General features: G+C 31.1%; 2 protein-coding genes across 4 annotated transcripts; both read right to left on the bottom strand.

Annotated features, from left to right (window-relative positions):
• Positions 1–166: 166 nt before the first annotated feature.
• LOC126855061 (fumarylacetoacetase) lies at positions 167–3,040 on the bottom strand. Of its 2 annotated transcripts, XM_050602415.1 has the most exons (9): positions 2,843–3,040; positions 2,465–2,503; positions 2,042–2,271; positions 1,825–1,965; positions 1,505–1,755; positions 1,155–1,361; positions 904–1,049; positions 601–718; positions 167–456 (listed from the first exon to the last, which is right to left on the bottom strand). In XM_050602415.1, exons 1-9 carry the CDS (start codon positions 2,924–2,926, stop codon positions 368–370), a joined length of 1,305 nt encoding a protein of 434 aa, XP_050458372.1. In that variant the 5' UTR covers positions 2,927–3,040; the 3' UTR covers positions 167–367. The 2 variants fall into 2 exon arrangements, with proteins under 2 accessions (XP_050458372.1, XP_050458373.1); XM_050602416.1 differs by lacking the exon at positions 2,465–2,503 and having other exon boundaries at positions 2,843–3,039.
• A 4,026-nt stretch (positions 3,041–7,066) lies between these two features.
• LOC126855047 (glutamate decarboxylase) lies at positions 7,067–26,726 on the bottom strand. Of its 2 annotated transcripts, XM_050602390.1 has the most exons (11): positions 26,519–26,726; positions 24,675–24,763; positions 23,870–23,960; positions 21,034–21,270; positions 15,291–15,607; positions 14,665–14,916; positions 13,973–14,040; positions 10,169–10,247; positions 8,750–8,899; positions 8,398–8,592; positions 7,067–8,223 (listed from the first exon to the last, which is right to left on the bottom strand). In XM_050602390.1, the coding sequence occupies exons 2-11, from the start codon at positions 24,729–24,731 to the stop codon at positions 8,050–8,052; spliced, it is 1,620 nt and encodes a 539-aa protein (XP_050458347.1). In that variant the 5' UTR covers positions 24,732–24,763; positions 26,519–26,726; the 3' UTR covers positions 7,067–8,049. The 2 variants fall into 2 exon arrangements, with proteins under 2 accessions (XP_050458347.1, XP_050458348.1); XM_050602391.1 differs by lacking the exon at positions 24,675–24,763.
• Between the last annotated feature and the right edge of the window lie 282 nt (positions 26,727–27,008).

Here is a 27,008-nt window from a genome sequence, read left to right on the forward strand (position 1 = left end):
AACTATGAGTCGCGCATTATAGCGTATACCTTTTACAATACGCAAGAAAAACAGTAAAATTATTAATTGGTAATAAATATATAATTAGTTAGCAATAAATAATTAATTATTTTTTTAAAGAAATAATCAACTTTTTAGAGTAATATATAATGAAAGCAACACATAATTTAATATATAAATGTGTGTATAAAATTTTATATTAGATATTTATTTTTTCATACAATTTTAGTCAAAATTAAACACCATTACCTTTCCCAAATCTCACTATCAATAAAAAATTAAAACAAAAGTAGAAAAATGTATTACATAATGCAAAAGTAAGATATAAGAAGGAGTAAAATATGTATATAAACAATTTTATCTCGTTTTATAAATCAAGTTCACTCGATGTAGGCGGTAACAATTTACCCGTGCATGATCCAAAACCGATCTTATAATTATCGCCAAGGCAGTAACCTAAAAAACAATGCTTATAAAAATCGCTGTTTATAATTTTATATATATATATATATATATATATATATATATATATATATATTATAATATATATTATATATTATATAAATATATATTATAATAAATAATTTATTTTTGCTTTACCACGAATTATTACTTCATCACCGTCTTGAAGGAATTTTCTTACGGTACCGTCTTTTAATGGAATGGAATGTGTGCCTTTCCAACATAATTCTAGCATAGAACCGTAAGAATCTGAAGTCTAAACATGAATATTACATCTCATCAAAATATTATCAAAATTGCATAAAATAGAATTATAATTTGCATCTTGTAGAAAAAAAAAACAAATATAAAATTTTATAAAAATACAAGTATAGGAAATATGAGTTAGCATATTGATATTAAATAAAATAGCAATTAAAAACAGTAAAATTTTAAACACACTTCTCCACTTATAGTGCCAGAGCCCATTAAATCGCCAGGATTAATATTACATCCAGTAACGGTATGATGCGCCAGTTGCTGTCGCGGAGTCCAATACATGTATTTGAAATTGCTTCGACATACGGTTGTGATTACACCACTTGGAGCTGAAAACATAATCTCAATCGTAAATAACTGATATAAAAAATTATGTAAGAAGTAAATATATTAATCACTATAAAAAAAACGAAACAAAATATCGATTTACTCACGTTTAATGTCAACTTCTAATTTAATGTCAAAATTACAGGAATCATCATGTTGCAAATACGGGAATGGTGTTGGATCCTGAACCATATTAGGTATTTTGAAAGGTTCTAGAGCTTCCATCGTAACCACCCACGGAGATATCGTAGTTCCCAAATTCTTTGAGCCGAACGGTCCCAATGGTACATATTCCCACTTTTGGATATCTCGTGCTACAAAAGAATTGAAATAATTAAAATAATTTTTGAAATAATTAAAAAAAATTTCTAACAAAAACAATTATATATATTTTAAACAATTAAAAATATATTTTATAATTAATTATAATATTTTTTAAAATTATATCTAATTGTACCACTCCAATCATTCATTAAGACCATTCCGAAGATATGATCGTAAGCCTTTGAAGCTGGGACGGTATCACCGAGATTTGTAGGTGGCCCAACAAAAAAAGCAACTTCCAATTCAAAATCCATTAATCTACAGGGGCCAAAGACTGGTGCTGCATCCTCGACTGGAAGTGTCTGACCATGTGGTCGTTTTATAGGTGTACCTGACACGACAACGGAACTTGCTCTACCGTGATAACCGACCGGCAGATATTTCCTATAATCATGTTATTTTATAGATTTTTTTTTAAGTAATCCGCGTATAATAATATATTTAAAAAGTTACCAATTTGGCATCAGCGGATTTTCCTTGCCACGAAACATAATGCCGACATTTGTGGCATGATTGAGAGACGAGTAAAAATCAGTATAATCGCCAATCTTTGCTGGTAAGTGCATTATCGCATCCTTCTGTGCATCAAGAACTCTAAAAAGGAAGATTTAAAACAATTATTTAAAAATTTTATTATATTTTTAATATCGTTTATTTATTTATTTTTTACTTTGAGCGGACTTCCGGATCTTGCAAGGTATGATTGCTGGCAGAAAGCAATTCTTGAAGTTTTAATCTTGCTTCTAGCCATGCTGGTCTTCCAAGAGACATAAAATCATTCAGGCAATCACGGCGGAATACATCCTGTTTATTCTTTAATAGTGGTCCATCGAAATAATTCGCGATAGCATTCAAATCCAAAATTTCATCACCGATTGCTACGCCTATTCTCTTTTCTGGCTGAAATATATATTTTATACAAAATAATTATCTTACATATTATATATTATTTATTAATATCTCTATTACTATATATTAATAAATAAATAAAATTAACATGAGTCTTATATTTCGATCTAGTAAATCTAATAATTTTTTAATATATTATGTAATATAATTTACTGGCAGAAATTTATAAACAAGATATATTTACGTTATCGGACGATAGTAAGGTACCAGTCGATGGTATCACCTGTTAGAAAGAACTACATGGTTTACTACTGCGTATAAGATATTGGAGACATGGATAAATACAGTCCGAAAATATTCCATGTTTTGCTTTGATATTATATATTTTTATGTTTTTAAAAGCTGCCAAATTCTTCATTATACAATTATTAATCATTTTTTAAAATATTTTATAAAAATATGTAAAAAAAATTTATACATTTTATCTCGATATAGTCTACGATTTCTAGAGTCACATAAAGTTAGGTATATCGTCCATCTAAATCTATATATAATTGTTTGAGGTCACACTATGTTTATGATGTTTATGATTTATGTTTATGATGTATTTTGTCTTACTCACCTTATTCTTAGTAGAGAAGATTCCATATGGCAAATTCTCGATCGGAAAATCACAATCTGCCGAATAATTCACGAAGCATTTCATGATTACAACTGTTACGAACGACTGTCTCTGTCTCTGTTGCGTTGCGTACGCGAGCTGCGACGATCTGATATCGTTTGTATGCGCTCTCACCAAGGCCCGACCAAGTATAATATATACATCTGTTTACGACGAGGCAAACCTCCGGTTTAACTAGTTTCACACATTAATGCAACGAAAACTTTACTTGTTTGCCTCCGTTTTTATTTAACTGTTATTTTAATTTAAATATTGATTATTTAAGCCTAATAATACACATCATATCTCAGTTTTATTCTCACTTTCTTCTATTAAAAAATTTTTTAATGTCAACTTAGAATAGATCTTTTAATAGAAATGTCACATTTAATTGTATTTTAATTTTTTTGACACAAGATTTGTTTCATCTTATTTTTTACGCAATGAATTTTAAAAAGAAAGTATTACAAAAAAGTAAATGTATGACAAAATTCATATAAATTATGTAAACTTACTAGTACATTATGACTATTTGGGGTAACAGCAGTTTATTAGACATTGATATACAGTGGATAATAAGGGCAATTAGGTGAGTAGGCGGTATTTGAACAACATGATTACGTGCTTGCAAACAATCATCCTTATCTCATCGCCGCATGCTCTCTCGACTTTTGCTTCTCATCACGTATCAACGAAGTTTTACTCACACGCATGTACATATATATATATATATATATTCTCTATGTATTTATAAATGTATTTCTCATTACGTACAGTATACAAGGACAGCTTTCTCCTCGAAGATATTTCGAGGCTTTTTCACTAAACGCTAATCGGTACTCTCGTCGTTTGGAAGACATGGGACTTTGTTGCTGCTTACCTTGCTTCGTTACCAACTTAAACTAATAATTAGACTAATAATTAACAATAATGAGATCAAGGATTCTCAAGGTTGACGCTAAATGATTGGTAAAGAAAATATTAGTTGTATATTAAATGACTTGAAAGAAGATGATTTCCTACCTCGTTAACATAATCAAAATAAAATTTTTTTGATTACACATGTATTTCTCGTCAATGTAGACTATCGAAAAAAGCAATAAATGTACTGAGTACTAATAAATGTTATTAGCCTAATGTATTGAGTGCAATAAGATGCCTAAAATTTAATGTGTGCAGTGCAATACAACAAATATAATATTTCCAATGATATCTTAAGTAATATCAACCGACAAAATGTAAAAATGATGCATAATAAGAGTGCATTATACAAAGATGTGAATTGTGCAGTGCATTTGGAAATGTGCATGTGTGGTACTTAAATATATGATGTGTACATAAAATACTCAAGTAGAATTAAATATAAAATTTATGTGTTGTCTCATATTAGAAAAACTTTATATTTAATTCCATCGTCAATAATAAGTAGAGTATTCATTTGCATTGAAGTGGTACTTTATATACAAATATTTTTAATACGATTCACTAAATTACCTACAAAAAAATTTGCATAACATTAGCGGTTCTAAATTGTAATTATATAAATATTATATAATTTCTAATAAATCGGTACAGTTTTTGAAATATTAATACTATATTAATACTATTGCTAATATTTGTTAGCCGCGTATATGTAAAGATATTTTACATTCCAAAGGAAAAAAATGTGTATATGTGCGGCATCGAACATCCCAATATATCTTTTAATTGTACACAAATTAAATAATCTGGAGTCTACAGGGACGAGTATACTTTTTCCATATAAATATATCACTCTTTTTTTAAAAAAATGATTGTTTACACGGGAATTAGTAAGATGTATGTAATCACGAGAGATTCGTTTATAAATAGCATTGATCGCTATGTTGGCAATGCCAACGACTATGACTAAAAAAACTTGCAACGCCGATAGAATTATGAATAATAATTAACAACTGTTCGATAAAATGCTTCTTTGCAGGTATCGGTTTGCTGGTCAGATTAATTCATTTTTCTTTCGAAAAATACATTTTGTCTCTTCTTTGACGCACATAGTGATCACAAATAAATTATTTTTGAACTCTGAATCAATAAATACTATTTATTTTTGGGAATAATATTTCAAAATTGGCGTTACGATGCAAACTGTGAATCGTTTAAAAACTGCCATATCAAAATATTTGATATTTTTTCCACGCGATTACGTAACAATATTATTTTTTAAAAATGTGTGCCTCTTTATTTCAAAAATAAACAAGAATAAAAGGTATTATTGCTTTTTTTATGTAAAAATACGAATAAAAAAGAATATATTTCAAGAAGAATAGGATCTTCAAAAAAGTATGAATTTAATATTATAAGATATTACTTTCTCTTTATATATATTAATATATATAAAGATAAATTATGCTTTCGTTTCTAATTTTTACTTTTATTCGCCTCATTGATGCAGAGTTCAGTATATATAACGCGTTCTATGTTTTATACATTACATACGTTTTATTGAATTGACATTGCCTGCTATAATCCGTCAGCCAAGCGCAGTCACTTAAATACGAACGATTAACGTCGTTGGCATAAAATTACAGGACATATCGATTATTTTCTACTTCGATTAATCCCTCATTAATTTTCTGGCACTAATTGCGGCTTCTTTTCTAAATGTATTCTTCTAAGAATGACTTAAGCTATTTGTCACGACGGCACGACAATTGTCGATGGAAAAAAAAAAAACGCGCGGTGAGTGCTTTAAAGATGTATATAAATAACACTCATATTTCTTTGTATAGTGATACACTTAGATATTTTATATTATTTAAGTATCTCTTTTTTTGTTACTCCGTATTGGCGAGTGAATTGAAATCTATAGAATCGTTCGATTGTAAGTTGTCAAATTTGTCATCATAATAAGAAATTTATTATGTTTAGTAACACACATATTACATATATGTATATATATAAAATAATGAATAACTGAAATAAAATAATGAGCATAAATGTAAAGCAAAGTGCATTAATCAATACAGTCAGAATCAGACCAGAAAAGTATTTATTATCGCAAAATCATAAATCTTTTCTAGAAAATTATTACGAGATCTTTGATATTGAAAAATGTTATATCAATTTGTTAATTGTGACACTAATACAGTCATTAACTGTAAATATTGTCGAGGGTGAAAAATAAGTAAAGTTTTAGCATCGACGAATCAAATGACAACCGTTCGCACCAATATTTGAAAAAGCATGTACTTTCATGGTTTTTTTTTGTGTTTTATATTCTTAAAATCTCTCAACACTAAATATATATAACATATGCTTTGATATTTATATATATATTTATACTTTATATATATATATATATATATATATATATATATATATATATATTATCTATATAGTATATTAAATAGTATTTTTCGTTCGATTAAAACTGTTTAACAGTAAATTATAATATATATATATATATTTTTGTGTATATGATAGATGCAGTTCATCTCATGTATAACGTTATCTTTGCAAACAATCGATAAATTATAAACTCCGTTAATATCCCAACAGAGAATAATGCACAGCATTAAATCTATTTTCTATAATGGAAAGAGCAATGTCAATTCATGTTACCTATCCATAGCATTATGGCGATAGAAAGTTTCTATTCCGAAGCTATTCGATGACCATTTTGTTGCAACTCATACAACGAAGTCAGAGCAATGCTTATTGTTAGGCTCAGAAAGTTGTTTTCTTACAAGTTACAATCTAGATGTATTGTATTTTTACACCACTCGCAAATAGCGTTGCCTTCGTTCCAATATCTTATGGACAAATTCTGATTAAATTGTAATAAATACATATTTTTATCCAAACTTGTTGAGAATTATGGTTTTGTATATAAATTTGATTTACTTTCATATAATTTATTTTTACACAATTTTAAAGACCTAAAACAATTTTAATTACGTAACTATAATTGAATAATTAAAACTGCAAAGATTTTCAGATATTTCATCAACAGATAAGGACTAATAAAAATTTAAAACGTATTAAACGATTTATACACTCTTATCCAATAAACTATAAAAATTGCTAACAAATTAAATAAATATTTTATTTAATATATTTATAATATATAATATATAAGTATATATTATATTATATCGTCACAAAGAGAAAAACAGAAAATATATTTATAAATTTAAAAATGTAATTATTTATGTAATTCGTAATATATAAATCTTTCAAAATTAACTGAATAAAGATATTTTATTTAAAATTAATATATCTATTCAAAATAATTAGTTAAATATAAATTCTCTAAACAACATTATTTTTGCAATTCACATTCGAGATAAAAGATTTTATCCGAATGTGTTTTATTTGGAAAGCAAATATATATTATTATTGCTTCGATTATATAATAAGAGAATGATAATTTCATCACACGCACGAATATTATCATGCATCGAGCAGCGAAAAATAACGAATCTGCATAGTTTACGGCCGGAAGCATTTTTAATTCTGTAACTGTACCTTTCGTTTCTCGGAGATATGCTGTGTGTTTCGTTTAAATCTAGAAAACTTATGTACTACTAATATCTTTTGAAATTTAAATTGCTGCTGCAAACTGACCGCAGAATAAAGAAGCATTTAACTATACATTGACCCTCCATCAAATGTCAAAATTATCGTCTTTTTCCGTTGATAAGATTCATGCCAAATTAAATTATTCCTCTGTTAATCAACGGCTGTATACATATATGATATACTGTCGATTAATTCAGATTATTACAGAGCCCGATGAAAAAATTTATATAAAAAATTCCATAAGATTATTTTTTCTCCAATTGAAAATTTAAATAATTAATAATATTAATGTGTTAATCAATGGAAATCTTAATCAAGCGAAATAAATGAATCACGTTGCTAAAAATTGATAAATTCTCAAAAAATTACAAGAATAAAATCGAAAATGTGCGAATTTGAAATCAAACATATCTTCGCATATGTTATGTTTCACATTGATAAGTTTAATTTTTGAACTAAGCTTCAAATTCATCGCATACACCGTCTTTTCTGAACGCATTGCAAAAAAATACGTTCAGATGAATCATGAGGCGAATACGATTTTGCCAACGGTCAATTGTCTAATCACTGCATATTATATAATTAATGCTTATGTGTGGACAGATTTCTTACAAGTCATGACCCAATCGATCCATCTCGGTTAACAGGAAATCGACGTCGGCCTCCGTCACGGCGGCACTGGAGATAATATTCCTGAAGAAGTTGGGCCGTCGATCGTCCGGCTGATAACCAACCATCAGCGTGCCAGCTTGCATCATGCGACCTTTCAAGATTGGACAAATCTGGAAATCATATAAATCATCATATAAACAATTCTCTAGTTCCGAAAGAAACTTTTCCGAAAAAGAAATCAGAAGCTTTTGTTATCTTGTTATTAGAGAATTTAGAGCTAGATCTTTAGATCAGTTAGATGTTGCTTGTATTTCTACAGGATGTTTTCAAATTATCAAACGCACCTCGCCCAAAATTTTTATTCTTTCTGCGGTATGTGGCATGTTTCGCACGCGTGTAGGTAGGTACCAGAAACAGACATTCACCATTTCAGGCTCAAGAATCAGATAATACTTGTCGGACATTTGTTTAATTCTTCTAACCATGTACTCCGACAACTCCATCAGCCGATCCATGTGTTTCTCGAAACCTTCTGTGCCCTGATAATAATATAATAAAATTCATTCTAATAAAAATTTATAAATCACCGCAGAACAATGCTGCGTATAATGTTCACTCGAGAGAATACGAGAGAATTGATGAGTAATGGAGGAAACGTAAAAGCAGCTTTTTGTAACAATATAATGGATTTTGTACCTTGGCGCGCCATTGCAACCAAAGCTTGAAAATATCATTGTGACGTCCGCATTGAATGACCTTATCGCCAGTGTCGTACCTCACGTCGTACAGTTTGTCCGTCATAAACAGATATTCCGCGGACATTTGGTTACAGCTGATCAGTAGCCCCTGCAAAATGGAAACAGCTCTCGCTTTCAAAATCGGTGAGAGAGACGGTCGCATATAATATTTTTCCAATAACGGAACGCAGAATTGTCTCGCAGTTTCCGATTGACAGACCGTTGCAGGAGGAAGAGGATGAGTCTGTCTGGGTCGATACGACGTTTCAACACATGCGCATGAGGAAGAAAATCTCAGGAAATTGAATTTACAAAATGGCGGATATGCCACACTGATATTGCGCTCTATTATTGGCGATCATTGTTTTCAATAACATTATCCTTTTTAATCAAAATGTATTTCTTCAAACTTTAACCCATTTATAAATTTCTATATCACATAAAGGAACTCTTAATATATAATATTAATTCAAATAACGTTGATAAATATTTCATTTCAAACTGAAAAGAAGATTTTTTACGATTTAATTATACATTTTTTTGTTATTTTTACTACTTAAATATTATTGCTTTTAAAATTAATGCTTGGCAAATTGTAAGAGTTGAATATTTAACATATTATATATAACCGATTAGTTAGAAATAAATTTTATACTTTCTTGCAGTTCTCAATTTATAAATTTTTATTAGAAAAAAACAATATGATTGTCAATGTTAATGAAAACGCTTCAACGTCAACAGCAACGCGGTCCGACAAAAACATGGCGCGGTCTCCCCCGGATATCTCGCGGCAGCCGGTGCACGGAATTTTAATATCCGAAGGGGAAGTACGGAGTTAGCAATAACTGAGTCGCGTGGGGGGATGAACCCTCCCTAGCGGCGTTCTGCAAGTGAGGGAACGGCAACATATGTTATCTCTTAGTTTAATTAAATTCCTGTAGTGCCGCGCGCCCCGGCACGTAGAGCTACCCCTTGGAATGCGACCAGTTGTGTCGTTGGCCTTGCGCGATGCAGGAATTTCAGTACGTTCAGAAACAGGCAGGAGAACTCTGAAAAGTGCAACGTCTTGGACATATCGTGCACGCAACGTCAACATTTATTCATGAATGCTCTTTATTCGGGATTGTCAGCGTTTTTAGTCATGCTAAAATAAAATAATCTAAAGAAAAAACATTGAGGAAAATGTCTCAACTCAAAAAATTAGAAAGGTTTGGAAAAAAATACATTAAAAAAGAGACAGCGCAATGTGTAGTAAAATATTTTTGTTAATTTATCAATATTTTTTAAATTTATAAATTTGTTTATAAAAGTAGAAATATATCTAATTAGTCATATACACATACATACACGCGCATATCTAATGTAAATCATAACTTACGTCTTCCTTAAAATGAATAGTTGAACATTGAAGCAATGCTCCCATAAGTTTATGAGGATTCCATGTTACCGAGTCGGCTCTGAAAAATCATATAATGTTAGAATTACATAAAAAATTTTAATTTGTTTCAAAATATAATTTCTAATTTTTAAAAAGTAATAGGACTAATAAAAAATTAAATTAAAATGTTTTAATTATTATCCTAAACATCGAAGAACTCTCGATATTTAGAATAAATTTAAATTTTTTTTAGAAAAAAATTCTATATTATAAAAAAATCTTATCCTATATTTTTTTTATGGATTGAAATATTCAATATATCAATGTGTTTACGATAGTATTGCATATCGTATGGATCAAGACCATATTATGGTATAGAAAAATTATTCTTTTTCTCGCCTTATCAGCAACCTGTCGAAAACGGGCCGCATCGAGCCGGCTGAAAAAGCCAGCCGACCTCAGCTGGTCGTCAAACTCTTATCCACTCCCACGGGAACCAATAAGGGATAAAATATGAGTTATCTTTCTTCCGTGCCATGAGAGGAGGTCTATCAATTCGAGAGAAGAGCTATTAATATAGCCACGGGACCGGATTTAGCCCCCTGATCCTCTGGGACCCACTCCAGTGATAAAAACCTTTAACCCTTCTTAATCTTTAAAAAAGTATTATGAAATGTGAGAATCTCTATTCACATTCCTCAACAATAAATTTGTGGTGCATTTTAGATATTTTAGCAGTAATAATATAAAAAAGATGCGGAAGTAGAAAAAAAAGAAAATTAAATCTGGTAAAGTGTATTAAATAGCAAAATAAAATTTAGCAAATGTAATACTTAGAAATATATAGCATTTTTGTAAAATTAGAATTTTTACAAAATATTGAAATTGTATGCGCGCGTATACTGTAATGTATTTTTTCTGATTACAAAATTTCAGCTTTAAGTATATATGTCGCGTGCTGATATGATAAATTTTTGATACTTGGCAAGTGACATGTTTATCGTGACACTGGTCCAGCGTGTCGGTTGAATGCTCTGTGGATGATACGAGGGTACTCTTGAAGCACCCTTAAAGCACGATTCATGTCGTTAACAGATGCTATCCATTATTCACTCATGTGCATCTTCCTCTATGTTGCAGATTATCACGTTTTTATTTCATTCCTAATTTCGTGTAATGTATTTTTTTTTTTTTTTCATAAATTTATATATCAATTTTTATTTTTATTTATTTATCTTTATTTTTTATAAAAATAGATAGCATACTTGAAATATATTTATTAAAAGATTATATATCGATATTTCTTTCAAAATATAAAATATTTAGCAAGCAAAATATAATATATAGACATCAGATAAGATATTTTTTATATTTAAACAAATATTGAGATATTGAATTTTAAAGTTGTCTAATCTATGCAAGAAAAAGATTACATTTGTTTAAATTGTTTTATAATTTATTATCATTTATGTAAACTTTTCACGATAAATTTATGAGTAATAATTCATTAAAAAGTAAGACAGGAAATGTTCTTCGTATATAAGACGCATAGATTGTACTTGAAAAGCGTGTATAAAGTGCGAGTGATTAATGCGATTCGCAGCTGGAGCTGGCGCGTGTGGCACCCTTCCATACGCTTTTAAATTCATCTGAGGTGCCAACCCCAAAAGCCGCGCGATATATATTACAGAGAATGTTAATTACCCGCACCCTTAAGTGTGATGTGCGTAGACTATGTGCAAAAGTTTTATAATGCAAACTTTACGCTTCTGATTCAATAATGATCAAAAAAAGATGTTGACAGAGTTTAATTTTCATAACGCAAAAATAGATTTTATAGAACAATCTAAGTTAAAAATTTAATGCGAATGGGAGATTAAAAAATATTTTTATAATAATAAAAATTAAATAATAATTAGCTTTTTCAAAAAATTAATGCTAAGATAAGAACTTATGATTGAAAACTTGAAGTTTATTTGATTTAAAAAATTAAACAAGTTGTCTAATATCTCTTTCTAAATAAGTTGAAAGGTATACTTCAAACTTCACGTACACTACCGCGATCTTTCTCTGTTTTGTTCCTTCGTACGCGATCATTTTCGAGCGATTTTAACCGAGAAGGTAAAATCACGGCATATATTCTCGATTCTATGCAATCCGAAACGGAAAAGTAACGGGGAGTAAAGAGGACCGTCCAGAGAATGAGGGAGAGGCAGTTCTCTTTGTACGAGTTTTAATCCGGCATTGTCAAGGCACCGGCTTTTATTTCAGCCTTGCGGAGGGAAGACGCGGTGGTGGCACGACGTCGCGGCGCGTCGATGTAAAAGGAGAGTTCTGTTCCACAAATGTGCTCCAGGGAACTGATCCAGCTGTTGCTCGTGCGTCGGATCTTTCTCGGCGCACCATTCGTTTGCCATTTTAATCAAGACTTCCAGGAAGGAAGTACCCATCGCGGTACAGTCAGTGTAAAAAAATCGCGAACGCGCACTATCATACATAATGGAAAAAAAATTCATAATTATGATAGTATTTTTAAATAAATTTTAAAGATTTTTAGTTATATATATATATATATATATATATATATATATATATATATATGGCAAAAATTTCGCGAAATAAATAAAAAATGAGAAACGATAAAATTGTTATAATTTAGGGAATATCATAGTCATCATCATATCATTATCTATAAATAATAGATAATTCATAAATAATAGAAATAAGATGCATTTTTTTATTTATCAATATTCTCGAAATATAGTGACGATTGATTGATAGATAGCTTGCTATCTCTTTTTGTACATAAATCATTCCCGAGAGACTTCTCGCACCGATTTTCAGGTCAGGGATTGTGTGTTGTCGAATCGAGGGAGCAGATGCGCCTGGATGCAAATCGTGGATTAATCTCGCCAACCCCATACGTGCCGCGTCCGTACCCCTGACCCCTATCACAGCTCGAAGGGTTTCATTCGTGTCCATAGATATACTAGGTGAATCAAAAGTCGTGGATTTTCTCAAAAGCAAATATAGATTTTTGATAAAATTTAAATTTAATATTTCCTATTCAATTATTCAGTTGAATATCATATCTCTCTGAAAATTTCAATATTACAACTAAATTTCAAAACTTATATTTTTATTTAAAATATTTTTATTTATTTATAATGCATAAAAGATATATAATATCGCTCCTCGATAATCGTTCAAAATTTTCGTATCGATAAGAGTATTGCTAATGCAAGAGATCATTCTGAAGCAATCTGGTGCCAGCCCCTCGTAGCATCCTAATCGCGGTTTATGCGAGCAATGCATTATGGGCTGACTGCCTTCGACCATTCTCATGTAAAATCATTTTCAGCCCGGCGTTCGAATCGCAGTTACCTCGAAGGGACGTATTGATTTTATTCCACATATACGTTGTACGTTAGGTTGAAGGCGTTTTTTTTTTAAAGAAGTCCATCATAACTAAGCCTAACTAAGCCCAACTAAAGCTATAAAATACATGAATTAAATCTTCCCATACATATATGTATACGTATACGGAATACTCAGACTTAATTGCAGAAGTATATAAATAGAATTACATACAACGTAATTGCAACAATATATAAAAGTACATATTGCAACAACAATAAGCATATAAAACAACAATATTTCATCTAACAGTAAATGAAAATATTATAAAACGTTTTAATCAAATTAATGGGATTTATAATTTTTTTATAATAAATACACAGTTTTTCATTTGATACGCAAAAAAAATAAAATAAAATAAATTTTAATATTTATATTAGTACTCACCGTTCGATGCCAGATAATCTCGGATGCCTATACTTTCTCGACAGAAGCAGTCCACCACCCCAAGCCGCCTGAAACAAAAAGATAGAAAATTGAAAATACAATATTTGATGATAAAATGCGAGCAATTAATTTGAAAGACGACACAATAAATAAGCAAAATCCAGGATTCCGCGTTAAACACTTCTTAATCTTTGACTTAGAGTTTCCCTGCAGTTCGCCTGTGAATGTCGTATTGAAACTTCTGCCGCTTCCCGCATTTATTATTTACGTTAAGGCTCTTACGCGTTTGGCATTTACAGCTTAAACTGTGTTTGGATGGACTTGATTGCATAAGCGCATCTGATTTGAAAGGGATCTTGCTACTTAAGTGAGAATATCCCCTTAAAACTATTCAAACTATTCTCTCTCTTTTCTTAATTATTATCTATATTTACTATTTTATGCAATTTTTCATTAAATTGATCGTGTAAAGAATATTATTTGATAATCAATATATATTTTTATATTCATAACTAATAGGCAGAAAAATTAGCTTGATTTAAAACAGATATTGTTTTACTTAATGATGTTTAAAGATATTAATGTTTAATAGATAGTATTTTTAGATAATATTAATGATTTAAATTTATGTTTAATATTCAGCACATAAATATATAAATTTTTACATTTTTTGAAAAGAACATTACACTTACGTCGACATGCAGCCAGAGCTTGTACTTTTGACAGATATCAGCGATTTCCGGGATCGGATCAAATGCGCCAATAACCGTTGTTCCCGCAGTGGCATTTACGAAGAACGGTATGTGACCTTTGGCCTTACGCTCCAGAATTAATTCCTCCAACTTCGATGGAATAATGCGACCACGCTCATCGCTAGGCACCATCACACAGTTATCCGTTCCGAGACCGCAAACGGAAGCGCATGATTTCACAGAATAATGGCACTGCGGACATTAATAATCCATGCAAATCGTAAACAACTTTTATTTTTATTTTTCCACTTCTCATGTGTGAAAGTATATTTAAATAATCCTTTGCAACTTATATTCAATAAAAATTGATTTAATTTTTTTGACAAAAAATTTACAATTTTTAACAATTTTAGTACAAATATAATATAATAACAGAATATATTAATAATATATATAATAATTAAAAAATATAATAATTTATATAATTCCATATTTTTTTATGCAATTCTTAAATTTTTAGGCAATAAACTTCTTGTAAAAGAATTGAATTTCATTCAATATTAAAGAGTTTTCAAAAAGAAAGCAGATTACAAATGATTTTAGCAAACAATCGAATTTAAACGTACCTGATCGGACGTAAACATAACCAACTGTCCTCCGATAGCCGAGAGCCCTTTTTCTTTATAGTACGGGAACATTTTATGCCTGGCCGCGAGAAAAGCGTAAAGATTGCTAATAGAGCCTCCTGGAGCGAGAATAGAATCACCGCCATTCCAGCCTATAAGCTCTCGCATTTTTTGTAGGACGACATGTTCCATAAGAATAAACACGGGAGCGATTTCGTAGGTAAACATGTTCGTGTTCGCTGTCGCGGTTAGCCATTCACCGGCCATAGATACTAAATCGAGGCCGCATGACAGTTGATTGAAAAAATGTGGATGCCCTAAAAAAAGAGAAAAAAAACTTCCTTTAAAGAGATTATATTTTGATTGTATGCAGTTTCTGACTTGATCAGAATTTCTCCAAAGTATGTACTCTTGTTGAAAATTATGCAAACGCAGCAAAGAATTAATTACCGATGTGTCACTGACAATAATTAATAAATCATTCTGCTTTGATCGCGGCTGCACTGATTGTTGACAAGTGGCTCTTAATAGCAAAATAATTAATAACGCTGACATGGCACGTGTTCGAGTATTATTATGCTACACGCGACCGCGTCATAACGCGTAAGCCAAAGGCACGCTAGAGAAAAGGCGCCTAGAGAGAGAGAGCTTTAAGCTCTTCCAGAGTACGTTGTCATCCGCTCGGCTGAACATCGCGCGAGGATCAGGCCTAATGCTTCTGTTCGATGGGATCCCAGCCTTCTGATGCAACTAGGGGAGAGAGTATTTTATTTTCCTTCTCTTTCTGACATAAATGCGTAGCTATGTCAGCCTTCTAATCCGTTATTTGTGTTACGCATTAAATGTATTTAGTTTGAATCAAAATAAATACGTTTATAAAAAAAAAAAAAAATGCCAAACAGGTCTAATATAAAGAAAAAAAAGATATCGAAATTTAAGAAGAATATTATTTTCCATGTTTGATCCGGAAACAATTAATGAAAGCCAGACAGACAGCGTGTAGAGAAACCCTTCGAGATCACCGACACCTTTTGGGATAACGCAAATCCCTTGATCCTTGAAATATGATGGATTTGCTTCATTGAATATCCGGTATCGAAAAGACTTTGACCCTTGTGCGTTCGATATTCTTACACTTCTTTACACAATGCACGCACGCTAACGTATCAAAGGCATTGTATCAAAATAAGAAATAAAAAAAAAATATAAGAGATATTATAAAGATTTTTAGTCTACATGAGAAATAATTGAAACTATTTTATCAAATATATGATATATGTTTAAATAAGACGAGTAGAATCTTTTGTTACCGATTTGATGTAATTATTATAAATGTATTTTAATTTTTTGTTTTAAACAATGCTTGATACATGGCATTACTGTTTTCCATGAAGTATGAACGTTCCCCCTTCACCGACGGCTCTTTCGAGCTGAGATTTGCCACGTGGCAAAGTCGAATCGACGTTAAAAGCCTAGAAGGATAATCTCCGATTCTTGTTAAAGAACTCATGAGCACGAATCATGTGTTTCCATTAAAAGAACACCATTAATGGGGAACAAAATACTTAAGTAAAATAGCAGTAAATGTTCTTTAACCTGGATTTTTATTATCACATTGCATTGACTAGAAAGATATTTTAAATATTTTTAGTTCTTCATTCTTATCTTGAATGAAGTCTCAACTATTCTTATAATAATTACAAATCGATTGACGCGAGTATCAATGAATCCGACGCGAAAATCATCTCAGACGCGATATCAGACAGTGATGTTTGAACCGTTTGTCGTTCTGTTATTCGCAATTATCTCAGTCCGTGGATCGTGGCACGCGTCCGGTCGAGGGGTGTGCGAAAAGACGATCTTCTGTCTTTTTCCCGTCTGGCAGGAGCGACAGAATCGCATTGCGACTAAGGGTGGAGCAGAATTCGATGGTCCGAAGCGCCCGCATTTTGCGCGTCACACGCGTCGCTGCTCGACTAGATTGTTTGCAGAGGCTCTCAAACGCGTACACCGTCCAGGAAAACAAACAAAGTGCGGCTAACTGATGCAAAATAAGCCGCTTTTCATTATATAGATTGATTTATATTGCAAATTTGGAATTGCGCAGGCATGTTTGGCATTTTCTCGTAAAGGCTGCATTATTTGTATCATTCTCATCTTGAGAGACTTATTATTTTATGTAAATTTATTTTTCTCTTTTGTAACTCCTATATGTTGTATATGAATTCTTAAATATCAATAAATATAAGAATAAGAAAAATAAACGCAAGTGCTTTCTTGCCTTAAATAAAATAAATAGAACAACATTACAAATTTTACTAGACGTGAATTTTGAAAAAAAAAATAAAAATTAATTCTCAGAAATTATTAAATCTTTTCTAATAATAATGCTTAATCATCAAAAGATGACAGCTTACAATTAAAATGTTAATATGCAGAGTGGGCGCAATGTTCCAACCACACTTTGAGATTTTATAGAAAATTTAATTTTGAACAAAAAGTATAAATATGGGTCGAAAAATGCTTCCTTAAAAAGTTAGCAATCAAAATTCTCGAAAATCAAAAAACATATATTTTCCCTATTATATATTTGTAAAAATGTATAAAATAATTTCAGAGGACGCTAACTTTTTAATGAAGAATTTTTCGACCCATATTTTTGTTCAGATTTAAATTTCCTACAAAATCTCAAGGTCTAAGATCTCTTAGTCGGAACGTTTAGATATATTCTGTATATTATACTATAAATTATATTCTTTAGATTACATAATTTTTACATATATTTTCTTATTTTTTCTTATTTAGTTATATAGATTTGATTTTCAGCTGCTACAATAAATGATTTGTCTCAGCCGCCAAACGTTCTTCGTCCAGCTATCCAGAGAATCATTTTCCGACTAATTTGCTCCTGCCCTCGCATAGTCGAGAGAAAGAGAGAACGCAAGGAGAACCTGCTTCGAGCAGGCTGCGGTGATATATTATGGGGCTTGGGATTTGTATGGAGCGAAGTGTGTAACTCGGGTTTAACATTAATGCCGCGCGATCAATCATACCACTCATAAGGAAGAAAACATTGTGCCTGGCATTGCTGTTATATGAAGAATTTGACAAAATTGTGTGTCATAATATGCTACTTTTATCTTACTTTATATATTATATGATGATAACTTTTTGCATATTTCATTATTAGAACATAAAAATATTATCTTTGAAAACTAGATATGTTCCTTTATGCATTAAATTTTATTTAAAATATATTTCACCTACGAAAAAACCTTACGATTTGAATGTATCGTGAGATAAATCTGATACAATTATCTTAGACAATTATTTCTTTTTGATCGGATAATTGCAGCGGATGGAATCAAGTGCACTTTTATGCCAACAAACAAACGAATGCATTGAATATTTTAAACACTTGGTATGCTTGAACTTTTTCAACAGAAACTATCATCTCGCGGATACCATCCATATGATACGGCATTTTTTGCATTCCATGACGAACCGATTTGCGCATTCCACGACGAACTATCGATATCAATTTAAATTCCTCCAATGCCATACCCTCCCGATGCTTCTCCCTTCTTTAGAGCTTCGCGAAATGTCGCTGCCCCTATATCGCGTCGTGTACCACCCTCTGCAGCCGGGTTTTGCTCCCTATTTACTGTTTCCCCTCGGCCCTATCGAGGAAAAATCGTGTAGAAATGGCTCTTAATTACACCAATCCTATTGAATTCACCACTCCACGTAGCAGTGTCACATACATACTTAAACAGAGTAGCAACAGAATCGTAGCATGACTTTTTATCATAATTATAGTTTAAATTTGAACAATTTTATTTTTTTGGATTATAATACTTTAGAAAATTTATTGCAGTGTCTTTGTCAATAATTATAAAAGTAACTTGGATTTTAGATTTCTATCTATCATATTACTTGGATCTGTTGTTGTCAAATGTTTACAAAAACATTTTTTATTTGTAATATGTTTATTAGAACTAATATTATAATATTATATCGCAATTTCTGTCGATATCTATCGGCAGATTTTTTCGCGCTCACCGTTTTTGATATCTTTCAACATACTTTTGATATGTGTCCGCCTTTTCATACAAAAACGACTTTTATATCGATACAGATCGATTGATATTCTTCAGGACATTTTCCTGGGCCGAGGGTAAATCATCCTCCCAAACCCGATATGCGAAGGGCTCTCGAATTTTGTGGCATATAATCTAATAACGAATTTTTGTCGGCACGTATCGTGCACGCGCCCTTTGGTAGCGAGGGGATGATCACGCGGCCCTCGCTTCTTTTACATGGACAGACCGGATTCCTCCTAGCCTAAGTTTAGTTAGGTCTGCTCCATTGTGCATTACCATCCATTCAAGCTGGTAATCGAATCCTACCGAGATAGCGAACTTTCGCACGCCGAAAGGGAGATTTGCGGTTGACTTTTGGTATTTCACCAAGCCGCTATATAACAATCTAGCCGCTTGGACAGACGCGACGGCGTTATTGCTACAATATTTTTGCGAAATGAAACTTGCTTGGACACATTTATATTGCTTCTCACATTTTATTGGAATGAAATACGCACCTAAAGAATCCGAAGGATTTATTATATCCTTAGATATATATAAATATACTGCATGATATTATAGACTTCATATAGACAAGAAAGTTGTGAAATTATTTTAAAAATGCAGACAAGAGAGAATCAAAAAGAATTCAGTATAAATAATATAAATATTAAATTATTTTTATATCAAAAATATTTAAAAACATGATTTATTCTTTTGTATTAATAGATTAAAATTTTATTAAATGGCGTACATCTTGTTGACAATTAAAATCTAAAAATCTTATAAAATTTTACTTTATATATTCGATAAACTTTGAAAAAACAAGCTTCGTGATAAAAATAACTAACGTAATGCCTTATCTAAAAAATATTTTACGGTATTTTATCTTTGGTGACGAAACGTGACATAGCACGTGGCGTAAAAACGTGACGTGAGATATCTCTCAGTTTTGTAGTTATGCCCCTGCCGATTTATTACAAACACCACGCCAGTGTGTTTATTTCGAGGGTCGGTCGATAACCTTCATTGCCGATGTCTGTTGCCACCTTATCTTAGTTCCTCTGTGAGCGCGTATGCTAAATTGAATATGAAATTATGTGGCTTATCGCCCTCGGGAATAGGGACGTACGATAGCATAGTGTTAAAATATTTCTTCTGACAGAAGCGTCTACATTTTTGTAATATTTTTGTTCTATTATCTCATTAGAATTACTGCATTTCGCATTTTATTTTGATTTTTAAATAATTCTGATTTACATAAATTCTTAAAAGAGTGTTTAAAATTAGATTTATGTGAAAATTATTTAAAAATATTTAAAGTTTTATTATTTTGTAAAGATGTAAAATTATTTATGATCTTTCGTGTATTTAATCGCCACAATAGGTATATCTTTTTTGCATAAAATATATATTACATATAATTGTTTGAAAAAATACAGAAATAAAGAAAACGAAAAGTCAAACATGTAAGATTTAGATACAAAGATTATAAGAACCAGCTCGAGATGTAAATATTTATATTCGTATATATGTTTGCTCCTGTGTAACGATCGTTTCAATCCCGAAATATTTCGAGATATTTCAAACGAATGGAAAGCTTTTCTATTACGTTTTATATCTAAAATACTTTATAATCAAAATATAAAATTACGACTTACCTGTTTTCACTTGATACTTTAAAGTCGTAGAACAATCGAGTAGGAGTTGTTGAAGAGTCAATCCGGTATCAGGTATTTCCAGATCGAGCAGGCGCATCATGTCGGCAGGATGATGAAAATCGAGAACTTTCGCATTCCTATCATTTGTTGATTTGACAAAGTCTAGTAGAATATCCACTACCTTCATCAAAAACTCTTTAGTGGCCGGATAGCTTTCCACATTATGAGGCAGAATGTCTGCGAACAAAATAAGAATATACAAGCACGAATCTCATATATATGAATCATCTATTTAAAATCCTGTTAAATTTAGATGATGTAGAAACAATCATCAATATAAAAGTATTTAAACATTTATATAATTATGCATGATATTTGATTAAATAGCAATATCACATTAGCAAGTTTCCAATGTTTCCGAAATAAATTGCGTATCGATATTGTCTTTACGATATCAAATTTTTATTTTATTTTATTTTTTCTTTTTTGATTTCTTTCTTTTTTTTAAGAAAACAATAATGATAATTCATTCGCAATACGATGCAACAACTCTCTAATTGTTAGGATCAAGTGAAATCTCTTCTACAGCGATATCGATTAATATTGTATTGACAAAATTGCTTTTAGCTGTCATTTCGTTGATCAACCTACCATCATGACTTTGACGTCATCCTCGAAGAGAACGCGCAATTAGAATGATTTCACCTCATCAAACAATTGAAAGTATAGACCTATATTGACACACTCTCACTTGTTTGGTGGGATGATACCATCTTATTTATGTTCTTCTTCCTTCTTCTGCTCACAGTAAATTCTTCGTGATATTATGACACTGTTTTTAACCTTAATAAATGGCATGCAATTTATTGCTTTACATAAATGTATCATACAATTGCTTACATCATGTATCATACAATTATATATATATAATATATTTTACAAACATAACAAGTATAATTTAAAAGCGAAACAGCAGGCAAAGATCTCGAAGATAACTTTATATAAATATATATACATATAATATCTCATCGAATCTTATAGAAGCGAGAGAATGAAGATAGAACGAAGTCATTGCAGTGAAACATTTCAATGTACTCGTGGTAAATCCTCGGCAAATTGAACTGTCCTTCTATCGCGGAGCAACCATAAAATATCCCATAGAGAGTAGGCTACCCCCCGTTTCTCATAGCATTAAAGTGATCCCATGGATAAACAGCCAAGCTACTATGAGACTTCGCTTTCAAATTATAATTTAGCATTTCTAAGAAGGGCTACAAACGACATTTCTTAAGACGGCGTAGAATTGTATTCTTATTTTCTTATTTTCTTTGTTTCTCTTTCACACAACATACATTGTTCAAAAACATCAAATATTATTATTTTAAATTACAAGTAACTCTCTTGAACGAAAGAAATATTGATTAAAAACTTGCAAGTTTTACAAACATGTTGTTATTCCTTTTTCAAATAAATATAATTTCTTAAATAATAATTTTGTTAAATCTTTGATAAAACAATAAGATATTTAAATAAAAGCGTTTGATGATAATTTAAAAAAAAAATAAGTCCGGCAATAATTTTTTCGGAAAAGATCTCTTTCTTCAACCAATGAGAATGTTCTTTTTCAATGATCGTAAAGATCGTGCTAAATAAAAGCCGAATAAAGAAAGAAGGGCGCACGAAAACTATAGTGAATCGCCTTGAGCCTATGGTTAGACAAGGGAAATCCCTGGTTTCCAACAGTCAGATCCAACTAATCCAGCTCCATCAATCTAATGTCCAAAGACCTTCGTCTTCTTCTCGAGGTTTATAACACTTTTCGAGATACAAACAGGTTTGGAGCTCGCAAGATTTAATTACGTTAAAATAATTATTTTTTAATTGTTATCTGCTTCATCTTTTAATTATTTCTGTCAAAAAACATTAAGCTTGTATTATTTTAATAATCCTTCTATAGAATAATATTTCTATTTAGATAAACAGTTAAATGCAAAAATGATATTAGCTTACATATGTATTTTAATTCTAATCTTTATTAAACACAGTTATCTCGCAGATTTTGCCAAGTATATCGCTCGGTTCAAACTCAATAAATCTATCGTCCGTATAGTTATTCGGCACCAGATGTGTCTAGACCCTCGCATTTCGACTTTAATCAACGCGTCTTCTGGGGATTGTTACACGCGGCAATTAGTCACGCCGATTTATAAGCCGGATTACGACTTTAATTTATAGTAATACTGCAGATTTCGCGTTACAATGCATTCTCTAACGAAATTTTCGTAAATATTTGTATATTATTTGCAAAAAATTATAATAAAAATCATTCCAGATAAAGATCTATTAAAATATCTAAAATTCTACGAGCGGCACGCGCATGTCGTTATCACCCGCTAACACTTCCCAAACGGCGAAGATGACAAACCCTTCCGCATCCCTGCGGCGTGTAATCTGTCCTCAACCACTCGGCGCCTACCAACCTCTTTGGAATAATTCTAAATCCTCTATTATTATGCACCCTTCCGACCCACAAGCTTCGCGAAATCAGGACAATATTGTGACGCTTGGATTTTGCCCTCGAAAAGCTAAGTCAACTCTCGCGTAATGTAAAATGATATAATTTGTTCTTCTTAAATTTTAAATATCACAACTGGATGATGCTGATCTAATAATCAAGTTACGCGAAATTATGAATAATTAAAGTAGCATTCATGCAGCACACAATCATCAATTACGTCAAAAAAAAAAAAAATATTTATCTTTATATTAAATTCTCTCGCACACATGCAATACTAAAATAAAAACTGATTATCTAAAAATTCTCATAATCACTTACCCGAATACTTCAAGTTGCAATGCTCCTTGGAGAGCGAATAGGTATTTTCGGAACTCATTAGTCTCGTGGGTGAATGCGTTCGTGCAAAATTCTGAAATCCAAAATTACGAGAATTTTTTTTTTTCTTTTAATTGCTATGTGTATATAACATTTGCGTTAGTGGACTGACCTTTATAACAAGCAAATTTATTAAAATCGAATGTTTTATAAAAGAGCTTTTGTTAATCAATAAAAATTTAATTTGCTCACAGAAAAATGTATAACCGTATTAAATAACATTATAAATCAATTATCACTTGCTGAAAATTAAGAAACTAACATAATTAACCTAAATATTACTAAATGGAATTATATTAAAATCACTGACAAAGATTTCGTCCACAATGTTTTCACCAATATTATCTTCAAAGATGTCGAATTAGATCAACTGCATATATTAACCGATATAACTATTCACTGACATATATATATTCATCAATTTTCTGTGTGTCATCCTATTGAAAATTTAAATTTATTATTTAAAAGTAAAATATCCGGAAAACGGGTAGAACTATTCCTTTGTAACAAGGATAAATGCATTGCTTATGACAAAATATAAAATAAAGATATAATTAATATGTTTTACCATAGCATATATAAAAAAAAATTATAATATTAAAAAAAATAAAACATATTAAAAAAAAATTAACTATTATACTAAATTTATATTAATCTAATGAAAATATTTAATGAAAACATTGTCGAGATGCCACAATCTCACTAAACGAACAAATGTGATGAATGAAATGCAATGTGGATGCCTTACATATAAGTATTCCTTGATCGCTGTGATTTTAGTGCCGATCATTTGCACATTGTCCATGTCTCTGCTTGTGTCCCTCGCCTCAACAGTCCCTACAACAATCAACAACAGATTCCGCTTCAGTCACAACGTACTGCGGCGTCGAGTCTTTGACGAATTTGAGCGAGATTGCGAAATTGTTAAGCGAGATTGCCATCGCCTTGGCAGCGCGATAGGCTGAGCGACTGAAGAAACATGGACAGAGAGCAGTTTTTTGTCGTCTTTCTTAAATTAGTTTCTAAAATACAAAGCATTCTCATGTCTATATTAAAAAATTTTTAATTATTGCAAAATTAAATTTTTTACGTGCTTAATAATTTGTCAATTATCGCAAGTAGACTGATAAGCTCACAAATAAATATAATAGGATCGCGAACACTATTATTAAAAAGAAAAAGTATATACACACACATACATACACATACAGCCAGTAAAAGTTAATGAGTTTTAACGTTATTATTACCTCGATATAAGAATATATAATTGTAAAATAAGCAAATTTTACAGATTACCAAACTACTGAGCGCACTTTGTATTCTAAATAACCAAACAATAGTCTTCATAATTTTCTTGAGTAATTGGTTCACTTTGCTCTCTGAGTTAATAGAGCAGTCCTAGGATATGAGAAGCTGGAGAAAATTTGAAAGACATCCACCGATTATAAAATAATAAAACATGCAATACAAGAAAATGTAGAAGAGAGATAGAGCGATTATGAGAGCAGTGCATGATTAATGAATGTATCCGAAAAAAATATATATTACGTTAAATTGAATGCTATCATCATCCGCTTTATCAAATCAATGCATCAAATCAGTTTTCTTTTTTTTTTTGAGAGTGGGAAAACTCACGTGTGTAATCTATTTTGCGGGAAATAATCCATTACAGAAAAATTTGGAAACAGAGATAGGCAACTGTCATAAAAAAATGATTTGATAATTTTTGAAAAATTACTTCAAGATATTGTTAACATTAAACATTTTATTTTGCGCTCTAATTTTCTTTTATATATTTCTTTTAAATATTTACGAGTTAAATAGTTTTTAACTTAAATTATATTCAGTAAAAATTTATTCTCTTTGATCATTTTAACAGCAGATTTAATCTTCGCTTTCTGAAATTTGAAGAAACTCTTATAAATATATAAATAAATAATATTTTTCAGCCATTATCTTTTGAATAAACAATATATCCTTATATTAAGAAAAAATGTTTATCACACTAAATAACAATAAATATAAAACAAATGGATCATAAGATATAATATCATAAATTATATATTAGTTATAAAAAAATTAAAAAGAATATTAGCCAAAGCTATTTAATAAAAATGAATAAATTAATTATGACATACCAAAGAAAAGATAAAAATTATAAAATCGATATTAAACACATTGAAAGTTTTGACTATGATTATTTTGCTTCTATATAACTCACTATTTATATATTATAATATTTTATCAGTGTAGCAAAACTGTAATTTGTTTTAAACGTATAAAAATTTATTGACACACCTACTTATATATTTTTCAAAAATGTATAAAAATTTATTGACACTCCTACTTATATATTTTTCAATTCCAAATCCAATTCCTTTAAAAGTATTTACTCTCCAAATCCTTTCCAAAAATTCACACCTTTTAATTTCAATTTGTCGTAATAATTTTCCGAAATATATAGAACATAAATTAGCAAATTTTAAAGCATTTCCTGCTAATTCTATGACACATATTACATCAAAAATTAATTTTGAATTGAAGAGAAGAGAGCTAATCTACTTGATGGTACAACCTTTATCTCGTACTTACCTAATCCTGCTTGTTTCTTCACCGGATTTTTTTCGTGGCCGAGTAGTTCGAGTTGCGGTCTCAACAAGGCCTAGGTTTCGTTTCGGAACGAGCGTAAGCTTTAAGGATGAAATGCCGACAAAGTGGCGCAGCAACGACGGGCTTCAGGGTGGTTTCCAAGGGACTGCTTCGTGCCGAAAACGCCTGGACGATGATTCTCGAGCTTCGGCCTGACTCGGCCTGCCTCGAGTCTGCCTGACCCAGTTTCATTTCAGCACAACCTACGCAATCACCCTCTCCAATGGGGGTGCTTTTACGTAGGCGTGGTCGTGTCCGATCGCAACTGGTGGGAGTTATATAGGGGGATGAAATGGAAGGGTGAAATACAGTGGTGGATAGCAGGGCGTGTCGCCGTACCACCAATCCCGAAACAAACGTCATTTTTGACATCAGAGAGAAAAAGAGGGTGAAAGAAACAGACAGAGAGAGAAATATGAAAAGAGAGCCAATT

Source organism: Cataglyphis hispanica, chromosome 15 (genome assembly GCF_021464435.1).
Source record: "Cataglyphis hispanica isolate Lineage 1 chromosome 15, ULB_Chis1_1.0, whole genome shotgun sequence".
In the NCBI taxonomy this organism is placed as follows: domain Eukaryota; kingdom Metazoa; phylum Arthropoda; class Insecta; order Hymenoptera; family Formicidae; genus Cataglyphis; species Cataglyphis hispanica.

Coding starts and splice junctions, on each gene's coding strand:
- LOC126855061 (XM_050602415.1), bottom strand. CDS start 2,926: ATGAAATGCTTCGTGAATTATTCGGCAGATTGTGATTTTCCGATCGAG. Junction 1,050..1,154: donor ATTAGAAGTTGACATTAAAC/GTGAGTAAATCG, acceptor TTATGTTTTCAG/CTCCAAGTGGTGTAATCACA. Junction 457..600: donor TGATGAAGTAATAATTCGTG/GTAAAGCAAAAA, acceptor ATTGTTTTTTAG/GTTACTGCCTTGGCGATAAT.
- LOC126855047 (XM_050602390.1), bottom strand. CDS start 24,731: ATGGACAATGTGCAAATGATCGGCACTAAAATCACAGCGATCAAGGAA. Junction 21,271..23,869: donor TTGCAACTTGAAGTATTCGG/GTAAGTGATTAT, acceptor TTTTGTTCGCAG/ACATTCTGCCTCATAATGTG. Junction 8,224..8,397: donor GAATAAAAATTTTGGGCGAG/GTGCGTTTGATA, acceptor TATGATTTCCAG/ATTTGTCCAATCTTGAAAGG.